At 51.0% G+C, this 15,903-nt stretch overlaps 1 protein-coding gene across 4 annotated transcripts; it reads left to right on the top strand.

Moving 5' to 3' along the window:
- The first annotated feature begins 3,823 nt into the window (after positions 1 to 3,823).
- On the top strand, positions 3,824 to 15,259 carry DTYMK (deoxythymidylate kinase). 4 transcript variants are annotated; one of them, XM_073020233.1, is made up of 6 exons: positions 3,824 to 3,989; positions 4,772 to 4,880; positions 7,701 to 7,817; positions 10,317 to 10,407; positions 12,341 to 12,538; positions 14,777 to 15,259. In XM_073020233.1, the coding sequence occupies exons 1-6, from the start codon at positions 3,860 to 3,862 to the stop codon at positions 14,885 to 14,887; spliced, it is 756 nt and encodes a 251-aa protein (XP_072876334.1). In that variant the 5' UTR covers positions 3,824 to 3,859; the 3' UTR covers positions 14,888 to 15,259. The 4 variants fall into 4 exon arrangements, with proteins under 4 accessions (XP_072876334.1, XP_037857182.1, XP_007965202.2 ...); XM_038001254.2 differs by lacking the exon at positions 7,701 to 7,817 and having other exon boundaries at positions 3,825 to 3,989; positions 10,317 to 10,443; XM_007967011.3 differs by lacking the exon at positions 7,701 to 7,817 and having other exon boundaries at positions 3,826 to 3,989; positions 12,413 to 12,538.
- The last annotated feature ends 644 nt before the right edge of the window (positions 15,260 to 15,903 follow it).

Genomic DNA, 15,903 nt, shown 5'->3' with positions numbered 1-15,903 from the left:
GCTCCCTTACTGCCCCTCTCGTGCCTGCTGCGGTCTGCTTAGAGGAAGTTTCTCAACCTTGGCACAAGGGACACTTTGGGTCTGATGACATTTCACTGTGTGGGGCCACATCATGCTTCATAGGATGTTTACCCAGCATCCCTGGCCTATACCCACTAGATGCTGTTAGCACCCCCATCCCAATCCAAATGTCCCCAGACCGAGGCTCTGTCTGGAGGAAAAAAAAAAAAAGCAAGCAGAGAACCTAATGAACCCACGTGTCCACCTGCATCTTTCTGCAATTATCAGCCTGTGGCCAACTCCATTTCACCCATTATCTCTGACCACACAGACCCAGCACCCACATTTCACCCATGAAGTGGATCTACTCGCCTATCGGGCCTCCAGGGTCTTATGGAGTGCCTCTCACACCCATTGCTCCAGGACAGACAGTGCTGGAAATCAGGCTGAGGCTGTCAGCGTGGCAGTACGAAGGACACTGGATTCTCAGCCACATAGACCCTCTTACGCCCACGCCAGGACTGAGGTCAGCAGGCCGGGGTGTGGCGGTCATCCTGTGATCAGGCAGGAACACCAAGAGAACTGCTAGGATGTGGACCAACCTGATGTCCTGAGTCACAGAGCTCCTGCCTAACACTGGACTTCATGTAATGTCAGATGATTGAATACCTTAATGCTCTGAGCCACAGTGGGCTGGCTGGTATTCCACTACCTGTGCTAAAAAGCATCCTACGAGAGGTACACCATGCTGGAATAGGCAAAAGCGTTTCTTGTATCTTATTAACACACTTCAAGATGCTCATGTGCTTCAGCAATCCCTGCAGTCAAAAGGGTCCTCCACTCCCCAGTACACAAGGCCCAGCCAGCCAGATTCCCTCCATCCTCACCTTCCTCCCATCCCAGGGGAGCCAGGAAAGCCATGCATGCACCAACACGGATGCCCTGTGTTCCTCCTCATCAGCCTGCTGAGTCCTCCTGGACCTGACGAGAGGCAGTACTGCAGCCTCGCCCAGCCCCAGGAAGGTGGTCTTCCTTACTACAATCCCCTTCATCCTTTGGAGGGCAACAAGATGGCATTTTATAAGGAGGTATCAATCAGAAAAAAGGGATATTACTTTGATTATCTATGTAAGAGAATAAGAAGTACCATTCTTAGTACTTGTAAGCGTTCGCTAGGTTGTGCTGTGGTAACAAAGGATCCCGAAGTCTCAGTGACTCGAAATCACAATGGCTTACTTCTTGCTGACAGCTGTACTTCACGTGCCTTTGTTACAGGATCTGGGGTGAAAAATCAGCTCTCACTGTGCACATGCTGTGTTCATGCTGGGGGCAGAAAGGGAGGGACTAAACCACAAAACACCTTTTAGAGCTTCTGCCTGAACGGGGCACATGACAGCAGACTACTTTACATCACCATTTGGAAGTCTCACAGCTAAGCCGGACGTCAAGGAAGGGCAGGCCAGGTGCGGTGGTTCACGTCTGTAATCCCAATACTTAGGGAGGCTGATGTGGGTGGATCACCCGAGGTCAGGAGTTCGAGACCAGCCTGGCAAACATGGTGAAACCCCATCTCTACTAAAAATACAATAATTAGCTGGGCGTGGTGGCAGGCGCCTGTAATCTCAGCTACTTGGGAGTTGAGGCAGAATAGGCTGAACCCGGGAGGTGGAGGTTGCAGTGAGCCGAGATCATGCCATTGCACTCCATTCTGGGCCACAAGAGAGAAACTCCGTTTCAAAAAAAAAAAAAATTAAATTAAAAAATAAATTAAAAATACAAAAATTAGCCGGGCGGGTGGTGGCAGGCACCTATAATCCCAGCTACTCAGGAGGCTGAGGCAGGAGAATCGCTTGAACCCGGCAGGTGGAGGTTGCAGTGAACCGAGATTGCGCCACTGCACTCCAGCCTGGGCGACAGAGCAGGACTCCATCTCAAAAAAAATAAAAATAAAAGTAAATTAAAAAGGAAAAAAGGGCATAACTGGTAATAATAATATAACCCACATCCTTCCAGAACCCCAAACTGAATTGGGCAGGGTTCAGCTACCGGAAAACACAAAGCTACTCTAGGTATGCAGTGATAATGGAATCGCAGGCTTACACAAAGCTACTCTAGGTATGCAGGGATAATGGAATCGCGGGCTTACACAAAGGCTGGGAGCAAAGTCAGGGAAATTGTTGCCAATGACCTCAGCCCAAAGCACTGAAGTGGGTGGAGGTCTCAAGAGCTCATGGCGAAGCCAATGCAAACTTAACACTAGAAAGCTACCAGCAATTTCTTGGTCTACATCAGTGAGGCAGGTGGTTCTCAAAAGCTCATTAGCAAACAGCCTTGAATTTCATCTATATTTCTGGCTGAGATTGCCTCCCAAGAATAATCGCCTCCAAAGGTATGAGTGCCTCTCTCTGGCAGACTGTAATACAGAGCTACACAGATGATTCTGGTAAATGCAGTTCCTACCTTTTCTTCTGCTAAGCAGAAAGTGAGGTCTAGCTGACAACTGACAATTTGGCACATAAAAATAGTAATTTAGGTATCTAAAATAACAAAAAGTCTCATCTGAGAAATATCCAGGCAGCCAGATATCCCTAAGATAAACAGCAAACGCGACTGAGCGCTTCCTAGATGCCAGGGACACTTCGCGGGACTTTTTCCACCTCTCTATAGCAGAGACAGTTTTTCCTCTTATCATCATGACCCACATTTCAGAGGAGTTGGAGGCACGGAAAGAGGAAACAACTTGCCCGTTCTCTCTCCGTGCTATAATTTGTATACATCAACTTTTAAAACGGACTTTTCGGCCTGGCGCGGTGGCTCACGCCTGTAATCCCAGCACTCTGGGAGGCTGAGGCGGAGGATCACGAGGTCAGGAGATCGAGACCATCCTGGCTAACACGGTGAAATCCCGCCTCTACTACAAATACACAAAATTAGCCGGGTGTGGTGGCGGCCACCTGCAGTCCCAGCTACTCGGGAGGCTGAGGCAGGAGAATGGCTTGAACCGGGGAGGCGGAGGTTGCAGTGAGCCGAGATCGCGCCACTGCACTCCAGCCTGGGCGGCAGAGCGAGACTCCGTCTCAAACAAAACAACAACAAAAAACAACAAAACAACAACACAAACACACACACGGACTTTTCAGAGCCCTGCAGTTTTGCGCTTCAGGAACAATGGTGAACATTTATCAACCCCACGGTTTTACTACAACTGCCAGGTAGCCAGTGTCTACACAGCCCCCTATCCTGCCCCTGCTGTCAAACACAGCGTTTCCAGAACGCAGTCGGGGTGGGCTCCAGGTGAGCTCTGGGAGGCGCCCCGGCTGAGCCTGGGCACTGGGCCCGCGCTTCGGGAGGCATCTCGCTCGTGCGTCTCGCGCGCCGCGGGACCGGAGCCCTCGCGCGTGCAGCGGGCACCGCAGGGCCGTGAGAGTCGGGCCCGCTGCGCGCAGCCAGGAGCCAACGAGAGCCGACGCTGCCCGGGCAGCGCCCGGGAGCCCCTCCGACCCTGCCCTCCCCTCGTCCGCGCCCTGACCCAGCGTCTGCAGCCATCCAGCCCGCGCGGCGTCACCGGCTCTCCCGAAGCGAAAGGCTCTGCTAGCCCGAGGACGGAGGCCCGCACGGGACAAGGGGCACCGGTTTCCGCCCCGGAAGCCCAGAACGCCGCTCCAGTGACGGCACGGCCCAGGGCGCAGGCGCGAGTGGCGGTCCCACAGCGCGTCGCCCTCGCCCCAGCCCCGGCCAATCCCTTCGAATCCGGCTGAGGCCGGGAAATGCGAGCCAATCACGGTGCGCGCTGTTGATGCCGGCCAATGGGAGCTCCGGAAGGAGGCGTGGAGACGCACGGGGCGGGCGGTGGACAGTCATGGCGGCCCGGCGCGGGGCTCTCATAGTGCTGGAGGGCATGGACCGCGCGGGGAAGAGCACGCAGAGCCGCAAGCTGGTGGAAACGCTGTGCGCCGCGGGCCACCGCGCCGAACTGCTCCGATTCCCGGGTGGGTGCGCGCGGCGGGTGGGGGTGCGCGGCTGCTTTCGGCGCCTCTGCCTTCCTAGGGACTCTTTGCTCCTAAGCTTAGTTGCCTGCGGTCGACGTGCTGTGAACTGCGCGGTTTTTATTTTAAAAGATGGGCTCTCGCCGTGTCGGCCAGGCTGGAGTGCAGTGGCGCCATCTCGGCTCACGGCAGCCTGGACCTCCCGGGCTCAAGCGATCCTCCCGCCTCAGCCTCCCGGGTAGCCGGGACCACAGGCGCGCGCCACCGCGCCCGGCCCACGCTGCGTGTCTTGAAGTGCGGGGTATAGTGATGACTGACGTGTAAACCCGCGCGAAACCGTGGTCTCGACCCCAAAAGTTTCCTCCAGTTCTTTTGTAGTCCGTGTGTCATTTTTGTGGATGTTTCGGGTGTTGTGTTTTGTTTGATGACTGTTCGCGCTTTCAGGGGTTTTATAGCATATATTTTAAAGTTTTCAAGTGAAGCATTGACCTTAATCCTAGGCCACCCAGTCCACAAATTTTATAAATGCTTGCTTTGAAGTCTCCACTTTCTTCCCGAGTTCTTTTTTCCTAAAGCATTTTTCATCCCAGCTTGTCTGCAGATTGCTGTTCTTTCTCAGAGAAATTCCTTTGACTTCCGCAGAAGAGCCAAGCCTGTCTAGAGATTTAGTAAAGTAAAACTCAAAATGAGACTTGAGTCCAGGAGAAATTCAGCCCAAACTATATTGTCATGTAGAGGGAAAGCCTGATCTCACTTGTATTTTGTGTGTTTCTCTTTTTTTCTAGAAAGATCAACGGAAATCGGCAAACTTCTGAGTTCCTACTTGGAAAAGAAAAGTGACATGGAGGATCACGCGGTGCACCTGCTTTTTTCTGCAAATCGCTGGGAACAAGTGTAAAAACCATTGTACATTGCTGCCCCTGCCCCGGCCACTTTCCTTCCTCCAGAGATACAGTGAATGCCACACTTGATTCTGAATGACAATGACAGTCATGCTAGGGCCTCAGGTTCTTTTATTTAGCAGTCCTGTGATCAGAGGTGGTGAAGCCCCTAGTTCCCAAAGGACACTAACGAATGCTGTTTCTTCCTCCTGCTCCCCACACCCCATAACTAATAGACTTAAGTTTTTTGGATTTTTTTAGACGGAGTTTCACTCTGTCACCAGGCAGAGGTGCGATCTCGGCTCACTGCAATCTCCGCCTCTCGGGTTCAGGGGATTCTCCTGCCTTAGCCTCCCGAATAGCTGGGACTACAGGCGCGTGCCACCACAGCCAGCTAATTTTTGTATTTTTAATTTATTTTATTTTTTAATTTAATTTTTGTATTTTTAGTAGAGACAGGGTTTCACGGTGTTGGCCAGGATGGTCTCTCTTGACTTTGTGATCTGCCTGCCTTGACCTCCTAAAGTTCTGGGATTACAGCAGGTGTGAGCCACCACACCTGGCCCTTTTTTTTTTTTTTTTTTTAAGACAAGGTATTGCTCTGTGGCCCAGGCTGGAGTGCAGTGTCACACGATCATGGCTCACTGCAGCCTCAACTTCCTAGGCTCAAGCAGTCCTCCCACCTCAGCATCCCGAGCAGGTTGGACCGTGCGTGCATGCTGCCAAGCCCAGCTAATTTTTTTTTTAAAGTAGAGTCAAGGTCTCACCATATCGCTCAGGCTGGTCTCAAACCCCTGGCCTCATAGACTTAATGTTTTAAAGATAGCTTTAGGTATACAGAAAAATTGATCAAAAAGTAGAGTATGTAGAGAGCTCCCTACATACTACCCCTGCCTTCCCCCTTCCCTATTATTTATGTGCTGTATTATGTTACATTTGTTAAAATTGATAACTGATATTGATACATTAGTAACTGAAGGTTATAGTTTATATGAACTCTCCTACCACCTTTTTTGTTTTACGTCATCGTAGTAGGTTTCCTCTTCATTCAACACTTAATGTTCATGTGTGTTCTTTCAGATGTTTTTATGTTTATATACATATGTAGAAACTACTATAGTTAGAATTTTGTTTTTTAACATAAATGAGGTCATACCATACAAATTATTTGGCAACTTTCTAACTCTGCCTTACAGATTTCTGCACTTACAGATCCCCTAACTCTGCCCTTCTCATGCTTTTTCATTGTTGTAGCGTGTTCTCTAGAAAAGTTGTTCCACGGTACATTTAGCCTGTTCCCTGCTGGTGAACTTTCACTGGTTCCTCCTCATCCGTGTTACATGAAACGCTGCATTATTGTCCTCTGGCTTAGCTTTGTGTCTTGCTTGGAAAGGCTATTCCCACTCAAAGTCTTAAATGAAAATGAGACAATTTTTATAATCTTTTTAACACGTCTAGATTTTATGGAGGCAATTGTTCTTCTGATTTTGCTTTTTGTGGCTTTGTAGAAAAGTGATGAAACACGTATATGTATGCCCAATTTAAAATGAAGAATAATCCTGATTTTACTTTTTAGATAATCTTATCCCAGGTACCCAAGGCTACATCTCTTTTGTCCATCTGTTCTGCTACAGGTTACTTGTTTCCCTAATAGATATTTAAGTTTCCTCTATGTCTAACCATGGCTTGGAGACAAGAGTCTCGCTGTGTTGCTCAGGTTGGAGTGCAGTGGCGCAGTCTCAGCTCACTGCAACCTCCGCCTCCCGGATTCAAGCAATTCTCCTGCCTCAGCTGCCTGAGTAGCTGGGATTACAGGCGCATACGACCATGCACAGCTAAGTTGTATGTTTTAGTAGAGACAGGGTTTCACCATGTTGGCCAGGCTGGTCTTGAACTCCTGACCTCAAGTGATCTTCCCACCTTGGCCTCCCACAGTGCTGGGATTACAGGCATGAGCCGCCATGCCCGACCAATAGTTCATGTCTTATTTTCCCTAATTAATAGTCCATTGTTTGGATGTACCATAGTTCATTCACCTACTAAAGGACATCTTTGTTGCTTCCAAGTTTTGGCAGTTATAAAACCATTATAAACATCCTTATGCAGGGTTCTGTGTGGTCATAAGCTTTCACTTCTTTTGGGTAAATGCCAGGGAATACCATTGCTTTAATATGTGGTAAGACTGTTATTTTTGTAAAGAACTGCTAAACCACGGGTGTCCAGTCTTTTGGCTTCTCTGGGCCACAGTGGAAGAACTGTCTTGGGCCACGCATAAAATACACTAACAATTGCTGATGAGCTTAAAGAAAAAAATCTCATAATGTTTTAAGAAAGCTTACGGATTTGTGTTGGGCTGCACGCAGGCTGTGGGCCTCGGGTTGGACAAGCTTGTGCTAAACTGTCTTCCAGAGTGGCTGCAGCATTTTGCATTCTCCTCAGCAGTGAACGAGGGTTCCTGCTGCTCCAGATCCTCACCAGCATTTGGTGGTGTCAGTGTTCGGATGTTTGCCATTCTGAAAGGGGTATGTGGTACCTCATTGTTCTGCTTTGCGTTTCCCTGTTGACGTATGATGTGGAGTATCTTTTCATATGCTTGTTTGCCATCTGTATATCTGGTTTCATGAGGTATCTGTTAAGTGCTTTGGCCCACTCTTTTTTTTGGAACAGGGTCTCAACCAGGCTGGAGTACAGTGGCACGGTCTTGGCTCACTGCAGCCTCTACCTCCCAGGCTCAAGCGATCCTCCTGCCTTAGCCTCCCAAGTAGCTGGGACTACAGGTGCATGCCACCATGCTACGTTTTGTATTTCTTTTTTTTTTTTCCTCTTGAGACAGTTTCTTTTTCATCGCCCAGGCTGGAGTTCAGTGGGGCGATCTTGGCTCACTGCAACCTATGCCTCCCAGGTTCAAGCAATTCTCCTTTCTCAGCCTCCCAAGTAGCTGGGATTACAGGTGCCTACTACCATGCCCGGCTAATTTTTCTATTTTTTAATTAGTGATGAGGTTTCACCATGTTGGCCAGGCTGGTGTTGAACTCCTGACCTCAGGTGATCCACCCACCTCAGCCTCCCAAAGTGCTGGGATTACAGGCGTGAGCCACCGTGCCTAGCCAATTTTGTATTTTTTGAGGAGATGTGGTTTCACCATGTTGTCCAGGTTGGTCTCAAATTCCTGGCCTCAAGTGATGAACCATGCCTACGCCTCCCAAAGTGTTGGGAATATAGGCATGAGCCATCACACCCAGCCTTGACCCACTTTTTAAGGGGGTTGGTTGTTTTCTTATTTTTGAGTTTTAAGAATTCTGTGTATGCTTGAGATTCACCAGTCCTTTATAAAATGTGTCTTTTATACATATTTTCTCCTATGCTGTGGTTTGTCTTTTCCTTTTTCTCTTCTTTCTTTTTTTAGACAGGGTCTCTCTTTGTCATGCAGGCTGAGTGCAGTGCACAATCACAGCTTACTGCAGCCTCGACCTCAAGTGATCTTCCCACCTCAGCCTCCCAAGTAGCTGCAACTACAGGCATGTTAACACACCTGGCTAATGTTTGTAAAATTTTTTTGTAGCGATGGAGTCTCACCATTGTTGCCCAGGCTGGTCTTGAACTCCTGGACCCAAGCAATCCTCCTGTCTTGTTTCCCAAAGTGCTGTGATTAGAGGCATGAGCCACCCTGCCCAGCCTTATTTATTTATTTTTTTTAAAGAGAAATGTCTTGCTCTGATGCCCAGGCTGGAATGTTGTGGCATGATCATAGCTTACTGTAGCCTTAAACTCCTGGGTTCCAGTGATCCTCCTGCCTCAGCCTCTGGAGTAGCTAGGACTATAGGTGCATGCCACTATCCCTGGCTGATGTTTACATTTTTTGTAGAGATGGGGGTCTTACTGTTGTTGCTCAGGCTGGTCTCAAACACCTGGCCTCAAGGGATCCATCCCACCAAATGGCTTCCAAAAGTGCTGGGGTCACAGGCATGAGCCACCACGCCCGGCGTCCGTTCCTTCTCTTGACTGTGTCTCTCACAAAGCAGAAAGTTTTCTATTTTCGTGAAGTCCATCTTAATCAACTCTCTCATTGGTTGTGCCTTTGGTTTTGTATCTAAACAGTCTGCCAAACCCCAGGTGATCTAAGTTTTCTCCTGTGTTATTGTCTAGGAGTTACATAGTTTTGCATTTAACATTTGGGTCTGTGATTCATTTTGTCTTTTTTTTTTCCCCCCTTTTTGTGGAGAACGGGGTCTCACTATATTACCCAGGCAGGTGTTGAACTCCTGGGCTCAAGCTATCCTCCTGCCTCTGCCTCCTTGAGAGCTGGGATTACAGGCGTGAGCCACTGTGCCGGCCTGTGATTCATTTTGAATTTATGTTTGTGGAGGGTATACGGTCTGCTCTAATTTATGCTGTTTCATGAGGATGTCCAGTTGTTCCAGCAGCGTTTGTTGAGGAAATTGCCTTTGCGCCATTGCGTCCTTCTGCTGCTTTGTCAGAGGCCAGTTGACTCCTTATGTGGGTGCCCCTATGATTTGAAGGCCCCAGTGAGACTGGCTGAGTCGATTGAATCAGACTTTTCTTTCTCTGTCTTGAGCAGTGCTTCTCACTAGTGTCGGGTCCCGTGTCTTTGTACATCCGTGATCTTGGCGGCTGTAGGGGTGATGGTGGACTTGTGGTATTTGGTAGAGAACATGCTTGCAGTCCAGGTTGGGGTCATAAGCATGGACGAGTCACCTGCTGGCTGTACCCGCGCTTCCCCTGCCACCATCCTCTGCTGTCTTCTTTGCCCGTGCTGCTTTGCCCGTGCTTTCCTCTTCCTGGACAGGGTAGTGCTGGCCTTTCTGCCCAGACGGCTGACAATGCTTCCCCTTTCCCTTGCGGTGTTTCTGGAACATTGAACTTTACCAGTTGTGTTTGTTACTATTTAGTGAGGTTATCTTTTCCATGTTGGGTTTTGTTGGAGGTGTGGGAATGGCATCTTCTGGAGAAGATCCCGACCTTTTTGGATTAAAAATAAGGTTACAAATCACTGTGCTGTATCTGTTGTCGTATGAGATTTCTGAGTTGTATTGTTGGGATAATTTTTTTTTTTTTTTTTTTTTTGAGATGGAGTCTCGAGACGCTCCGTCACCCAGGCTGGAGTGCAGTGGTGTGATCTCGGCTCACTGCAACCTCCACCTCCTGGGTTCAAGCAGTTCTCCTGCCTCAGCCTCCTGAGAAGCTGGGATTACAGGTGCCTGCCACCATGTCCAGCTAATTTTTTGTATTTTTAGTAGAGATGGGGTTTCACCATGTTAGCCAGGATGGTCTCGATCTCCTGACCTTGTGATCCACCCGCCTCAGCCTCCCAAAGTGCTGGGATTATAGGCGTGAGCCACCACGCACGGCCTGTTGGGATAATTTAAGCTTGACAGTTCAAGGCCTATGAAACCAGAACCAGGGCTCAGGAGCATCCTCTGTTTTTCAGGCCCTTAATTAAGGAAAAGTTGAGCCAGGGTGTGACCCTCATCGTGGACAGATATGCATTTTCTGGTGTGGCCTTCACCGGTGCCAAGGAGGTGAGTGCCACTTGGCCTCCTGTCAGGCGAGCACAGGTGTGTGGACCCAGGACTGCCCTTGAATGCGAGTACGAGTGACATGCCTCCGATTACTCTGCAGAGTTTTGTGATTCTTACATTCCTTTTCTCTCTTTGCTAGATTAATTTGGTTTTATCAATAAGAAGAGCAAACATTTATGCAGCTAGAGATTGTTTCACAGATAGAACCACAGTTGTTATTTGGATTATATTTTCCACATGCTTTTCTTTTTTTTTTTTTTGACGGAGTCTCATTCTGTCACCCAGGCTGGGTGCAGTGGTGTGATCTCAGCTCATTGCAACCTCTGCCTCCTGGGTTCAAGCGATTATCGTGCCTCAGTCTCCCGAGTATCTGGGATTATGAGCACACGGCACCGTGCCCAGCTAATTTTTGTATTTTTGGTAGAGACGGGGTTTTCCCATGTTGGCCAGGCTGATCTCAAACTGCTGACCTCAAGTGATCCACTCATCTCGGCCTCCCAAAGTGCTGGGATGACAAGCGTGAGCCACTGCGCCCAGCGCCCAGATGCATTTTCAAAGATAGTTCATTTGTAGTACTTTTTTTTCCCCTTTTTTTGCAAGAGGGGGTCTCCCTCTGTTGCCCAGGCTGGAGTGCAGTGGAACAATCAAAGCTTGCTGTAACCTTCAACTCTTGGGCCCAAGTCATCCTCCTGCCTCAGCCCCTCAAAGTGCTGGGATTACAGCTGTGAGCCACTGCGCCCAGCTCTGTCCCTTAAAGAGACAGTAAAAAGAAAGATAATGTGGTTATTTTTCATGATAACCACCCTCACTTTTTATTTTTATTTTATTTTTGGATGGAGTCTCGCTCTGTCACCCGGGCTGGAGTGCAGTACGAGTGGTGCGATCTCGGCTCCTGTCTCAGCCTCCCGAATAGCTGGGACTACAGGCGCCCGTCACCAAGCCTGGCTAATTTTTTGTATTTTTAGTAGAGACAGGGTTTCACCCTGTTAGCCAGGATGGTCTTGATCTCCTGACCTTGTGATCTGCCCGCCTCAGCCTCCCAAAGTGCTGGGATTACAGGTGTGAGCCACCGCGCCTGGCCACGCCCTCACTTTTTAATTCTGCCATTTCTCATGTGTTAGCTTGAGTCCTTCCCCTCTGAAGTATTAAGTTGTATAATAAGGAGAACAAGACTCATGATTCCTTTGCTTCTTCCTGCTGTGCGGATCGACTGACAGCCGCAGGCCCTGTGGGAGGTGCTGGTGGACGCCTTCCCTCAGCTCATGGTGCTGTTGTGTGATGTATGACCTGGAGTCACAGCCTTTCCAGTCCTACCTTTCCTCCGGAAACAGGACAGCATTTGGAGGGAGATGGGATGAGTAAGGGAGGGACAGAGGGTGTTTGCACAGCCCTGGCAAGGAGGGCCAGTGGGGGAGGCTAGGCTGGCACAGGGCTGGCACACAGCAGGCTCTAGGAGTTTGTCTCCTTCCTGCTCTTCCATGGGGGATGAGACCCTGGCCTGTGTATGGCAGAAAGGACACTGCCAAGGACCCTGTGCCTGTGTCCAGACCCAGCTGCTCTTTGCCGTAGGCGTCCTAGGCCGGGGGTCTCCAGGGGCTCTGTACATAGGCTGTTTCCTCCTGGCCACCGGGCCTGTAGCTGCGCTGGGAGGGCCTCCATGGGGCCTGGGCTGTGGGTGGCAGGGACCGGGAGCCATTCTACCTGCCTACGTTTCTGTCCACTTGTCTGTTTACAAAGGAAAAACGAGAAGGTGACATTGGAGAAAGCAAAACCTTTAATTTGAGGTTTTAAAAATTAAACACGAGCCACCATATAAACAGTCTCACGTCTTGGTGCCTCACCAAATGTCCCCAAATTTTTTCCCGTTTTTATGACTTTTGAAACAAAAACCTAGACCACACTAAGCTTTAACTGTTGGGTTCTTCGTTGGCAGAATTTTTCCCTAGATTGGTGTAAACAGCCAGACGTGGGCCTTCCCAAACCCGACCTGGTCCTGTTCCTCCAGTTACAGTTGGCAGATGCTGCCAAGCGGGGAGCGTATGGCCATGAGCGCTACGAGAACAGGGCTTTCCAGGAGCGGGCCCTCCGGTGTTTCTACCAGCTCATGAGAGACACGACTTTGAACTGGAAGGTGAGAATCCCAGAACTGCACAGTAGGAACCGTCAAGCAGCGGCTCAGGATTACACCCTGTGGTGACTGGCACAGGCGCACCAGCAGAGCTGCTGCCGTTCTGTCTGGTCTTCCCAGATGCGGAGCCCCAGGAGTAGTCGTTCAGGGGTTCTCAGTGCCAGCAAATTTTTTTTTTTGAGGCAGAGTCTTGCTCTGTCGCCCAGGCTGGGGTGCAGTGGCGCCATCTCGGCTCACTGCAACCTCCACTTCCTGGGTTCAAGTGATTCTCCTGCCTCAGCCTCCCGAGTAGCTGGGATTACAGGCACCTGTCATCATGCCTGGCTAACTTTTTTTGCATTTTTGTAGAGACAGGGTTTCTCCACGTTGGTCAGGCTGGTCTCCAACTCCTGACCTCAGGCGATCTGTCCGTCTCGGCCTCCCAAAGTACTGGGTTTATAGGTGTGAACCACTGCACCCAGCTAGTGCCAGCAAATTCTAATCCGGCGAGTTTTGCTAAATGTTGGCATTTGGCGCTTTGTCTGGTGGGTCAGGTGAGAGTCTGCACAATCCTCCACAGCCTCAGCCCCTCTTCAGACATGAGTGCCAGGCTGTTCCTGCCACTGTGTCCTCTGGTGCAGGCCTCCCGCTGGGCGTGGGCGCTGCGGCCGCACCTGGCTGAGTTCAGGAGGGTGCCATGTGCTGGCTTTCCCTTCAGCTCTGCCTCCTTCAGTCTCAGCAGTCCCAGGTCTGGCTCTACTCTTGTCTACTCCCAGGACGCTGGACTCTCCCCTCCCAGTGGACACGCAGGCACGCCTCTGCTCCTCCCAACCGCAGCCCCCACCTCTCCCCCAGGCTCCAGTCGCCTGTGCCCACCACCGCCCACATGGCCTCTTTCCAGACAGCGGCCACGGCTTCTGGCACGTCCGGCGCCAGCACTGTCGTCGTGGCCACGGTCCGCAGAGCTTCTGTCCCTTGAGCTCCACACAGCAGTGCTCGAGGGCCTGCCCCAGCCTGACCAGCTGTGCCTGCAGATGATGCTGGTCACAGCTTTTCGTTTCCCGGAACACAGGCGGGATAGCAGCACCCTTTTCTGGCAGTGCGGCCTTCCCTCTGGCAGTCAGTTGCCCGGAGAGGCTCATCTTGGGTGGTTCTGGGCGACAGCTGTGTGGCTGCACAGCGGCCAGTGAGTGGCATCTGGGAAGGTGGCTTTTGTGTAGGGAGTCACTCTCCTTCCATCACAGTCACACCTCATGAAATGGTTAGACTCTTCCGAGTGCCTTCTACGCTTCTGGCAGATTTTCTAGAATTTGCTGTTGAGGTTGAGGTTCAGAGAGGTGTGGGGTATCCCGGAAATCTCTCAAGAAGCTTGAGAAGGGTCCCGCGCCACCTGACAGCAGAAGCCGGGATGCCGTTGAGACTCCAGTGCTTCTGAGTTCCTCTCACTGCTTTCCTTCTGGGGAGAGAAGGCTGTCCCGTGTGCTCATGCCCTCCCCACGTTCCTGGCACCATTCACGCCATTGTACGGCACAGCTGTTAGAACCAAATTCATCTTCCCCTCAGGGACGGGTCAGGCCCAGTGTTGCATTGGTCCTGTCTGGCTGCTGTGGAACTTCCTTACGTTCTAGGCAGTGCCCAGGAGCATGGGCAGGGCAGGGTCTGCCCTCTGTGCTTCCCACTCACTGCTTGCGAGCTGGAGGGACAGTCGCCTCGACCTGGTGGGCTGGGTGGGCCTGGCTGTGCTGAGGGCTATGCCTCACTCCTGCAAGTGGGCACTCATCGGGGTTGGGGTCACAAGGAGGCTCAGGTCGGCTGAGAGCAGGAGTGGGCAGTTGGCACGTCATGTTTCTCCTGCATCAGGGCTGTGGCAGGAATGCCGGGTGGCTTTGTACCGTGGGCACTATCAAGGGTGAGGTTCAGAGAGGTGTGGGGTATCCCGGAGGTCACCACACTGCCAGGAGGTTCAGGTTGGCCTTCCAGAGCCTGGCCTGTGTGAAATCTGCATGAGCACAGAGGACAGAATGAAACATGGTGTTGTTTTGAGACAGGGTCTTACTGCGTCACCCAGACTGGAGTACAGTGGTGCCAATTTTTTGCAGAGATTGGGTGTCCCTGTGTAGCCCAGGCTGGTCTTGAACTCCTGGGTACAAGCAGTCCTCCCTCGTGGGCCTCCCAGAGTGCTGGGATTCCAGGTGTGGGCTCCCATGCCCAGCCTGGAACATGCTGATGGGCCTCTTTCTCCCGAAACCCCGGTGGGAACAGATGGTGGATGCTTCCAAAAGCATTGAAGCTGTCCACGAGGACATCCGTGTGCTCTCTGAGGACACCATCCGCACTGCCACAGAGAAGCCACTGGGGGAGCTGTGGAAGTGACCCGAGGCTGCCCACTGGAGACGCCTCTCCCTGTAGTCCCTCGAGAAGTGGGAGACCCGCGGAAGACCCCGTCTCCAGCGGTATCCAGATCCCACGACTTCAGGAGCTCTTTCCCGGCAGCAGAGATCTGCACGCTGCCTCTTCTGCCCCGGGCGGGGGTGTGGTGGGGACCTTGGCAGTGTAGACATGAGCGGAGCGATAGAGCAGTCTCCTGCCTTCTCCCTGCCGTCAGTGTCCTGATGGTACTCTGTTGTATTTTCTTACTGAAGTTCAGTGATAACTCTGAGTAGTTTCATTGTGATCACTGTAAATGGTAATCAGTTGGAATTCTCCTAAATGTCTTCTAGACACTAGTAAAAATTGACCTGAAAATTGTTTGTGGAACGCTTCACTTTTCTTAGACTGAGGACGGAGCTGGCTTTGAATGGGAGAGAAGCGCCTTCATTGGGCCCAGTAGGGCCTTTCTGGACCTTAGTTCCTGCCTAGTTGAGGGAGTCCCACTGTGGGTCTGAACAGTGGCAGCCATGCCCTGGGCTCCAGCCAGGCTATGCCCGAGTGTCACCACAGCTTACATCCTGAACTCACCGAAGTTAACTCTGCTATTTTCATTGCAACCCTGGAGCTTAACTTTTCATCCTATCCCTTATTTTTTTGGAAACAGGGTCTCACTGTCGCCCAGGCTGGAGTGCAGTGGCACGATCGTGGCTCACCGCAGCCTTCTGCAGACCTGCTGGGCTCCGGTGATCCTCCCACATTAGCCTCCTGAGTAGGTAGGCCTGCAGGCCTTCACCATGCCTGGCTAATTTTTTTATTTTTTGTAGACAGGATTTTGCTATGTTGCCAGCCAGGCTCGTCTCAAACTCCTGGGCTCAAGTGATCCACCTGCCTTGGCCTCCCAAAGTGCTGGGAGTACAGGCATGAGCCACCGTGCCTGGCCCATTGCATCCCCTTTTAAGTGACACTTGGAATGATTTGACACTCCTGGTAGAATCTGTCCCACAGAGCACTTTTTGGGT

Source organism: Chlorocebus sabaeus, chromosome 10 (genome assembly GCF_047675955.1).
Source record: "Chlorocebus sabaeus isolate Y175 chromosome 10, mChlSab1.0.hap1, whole genome shotgun sequence".
In the NCBI taxonomy this organism is placed as follows: Eukaryota; Metazoa; Chordata; class Mammalia; order Primates; family Cercopithecidae; genus Chlorocebus; species Chlorocebus sabaeus.
Note: the sequence above shows the minus strand (reverse complement) of the source record. Positions and strands in the feature narration are given on the sequence as shown.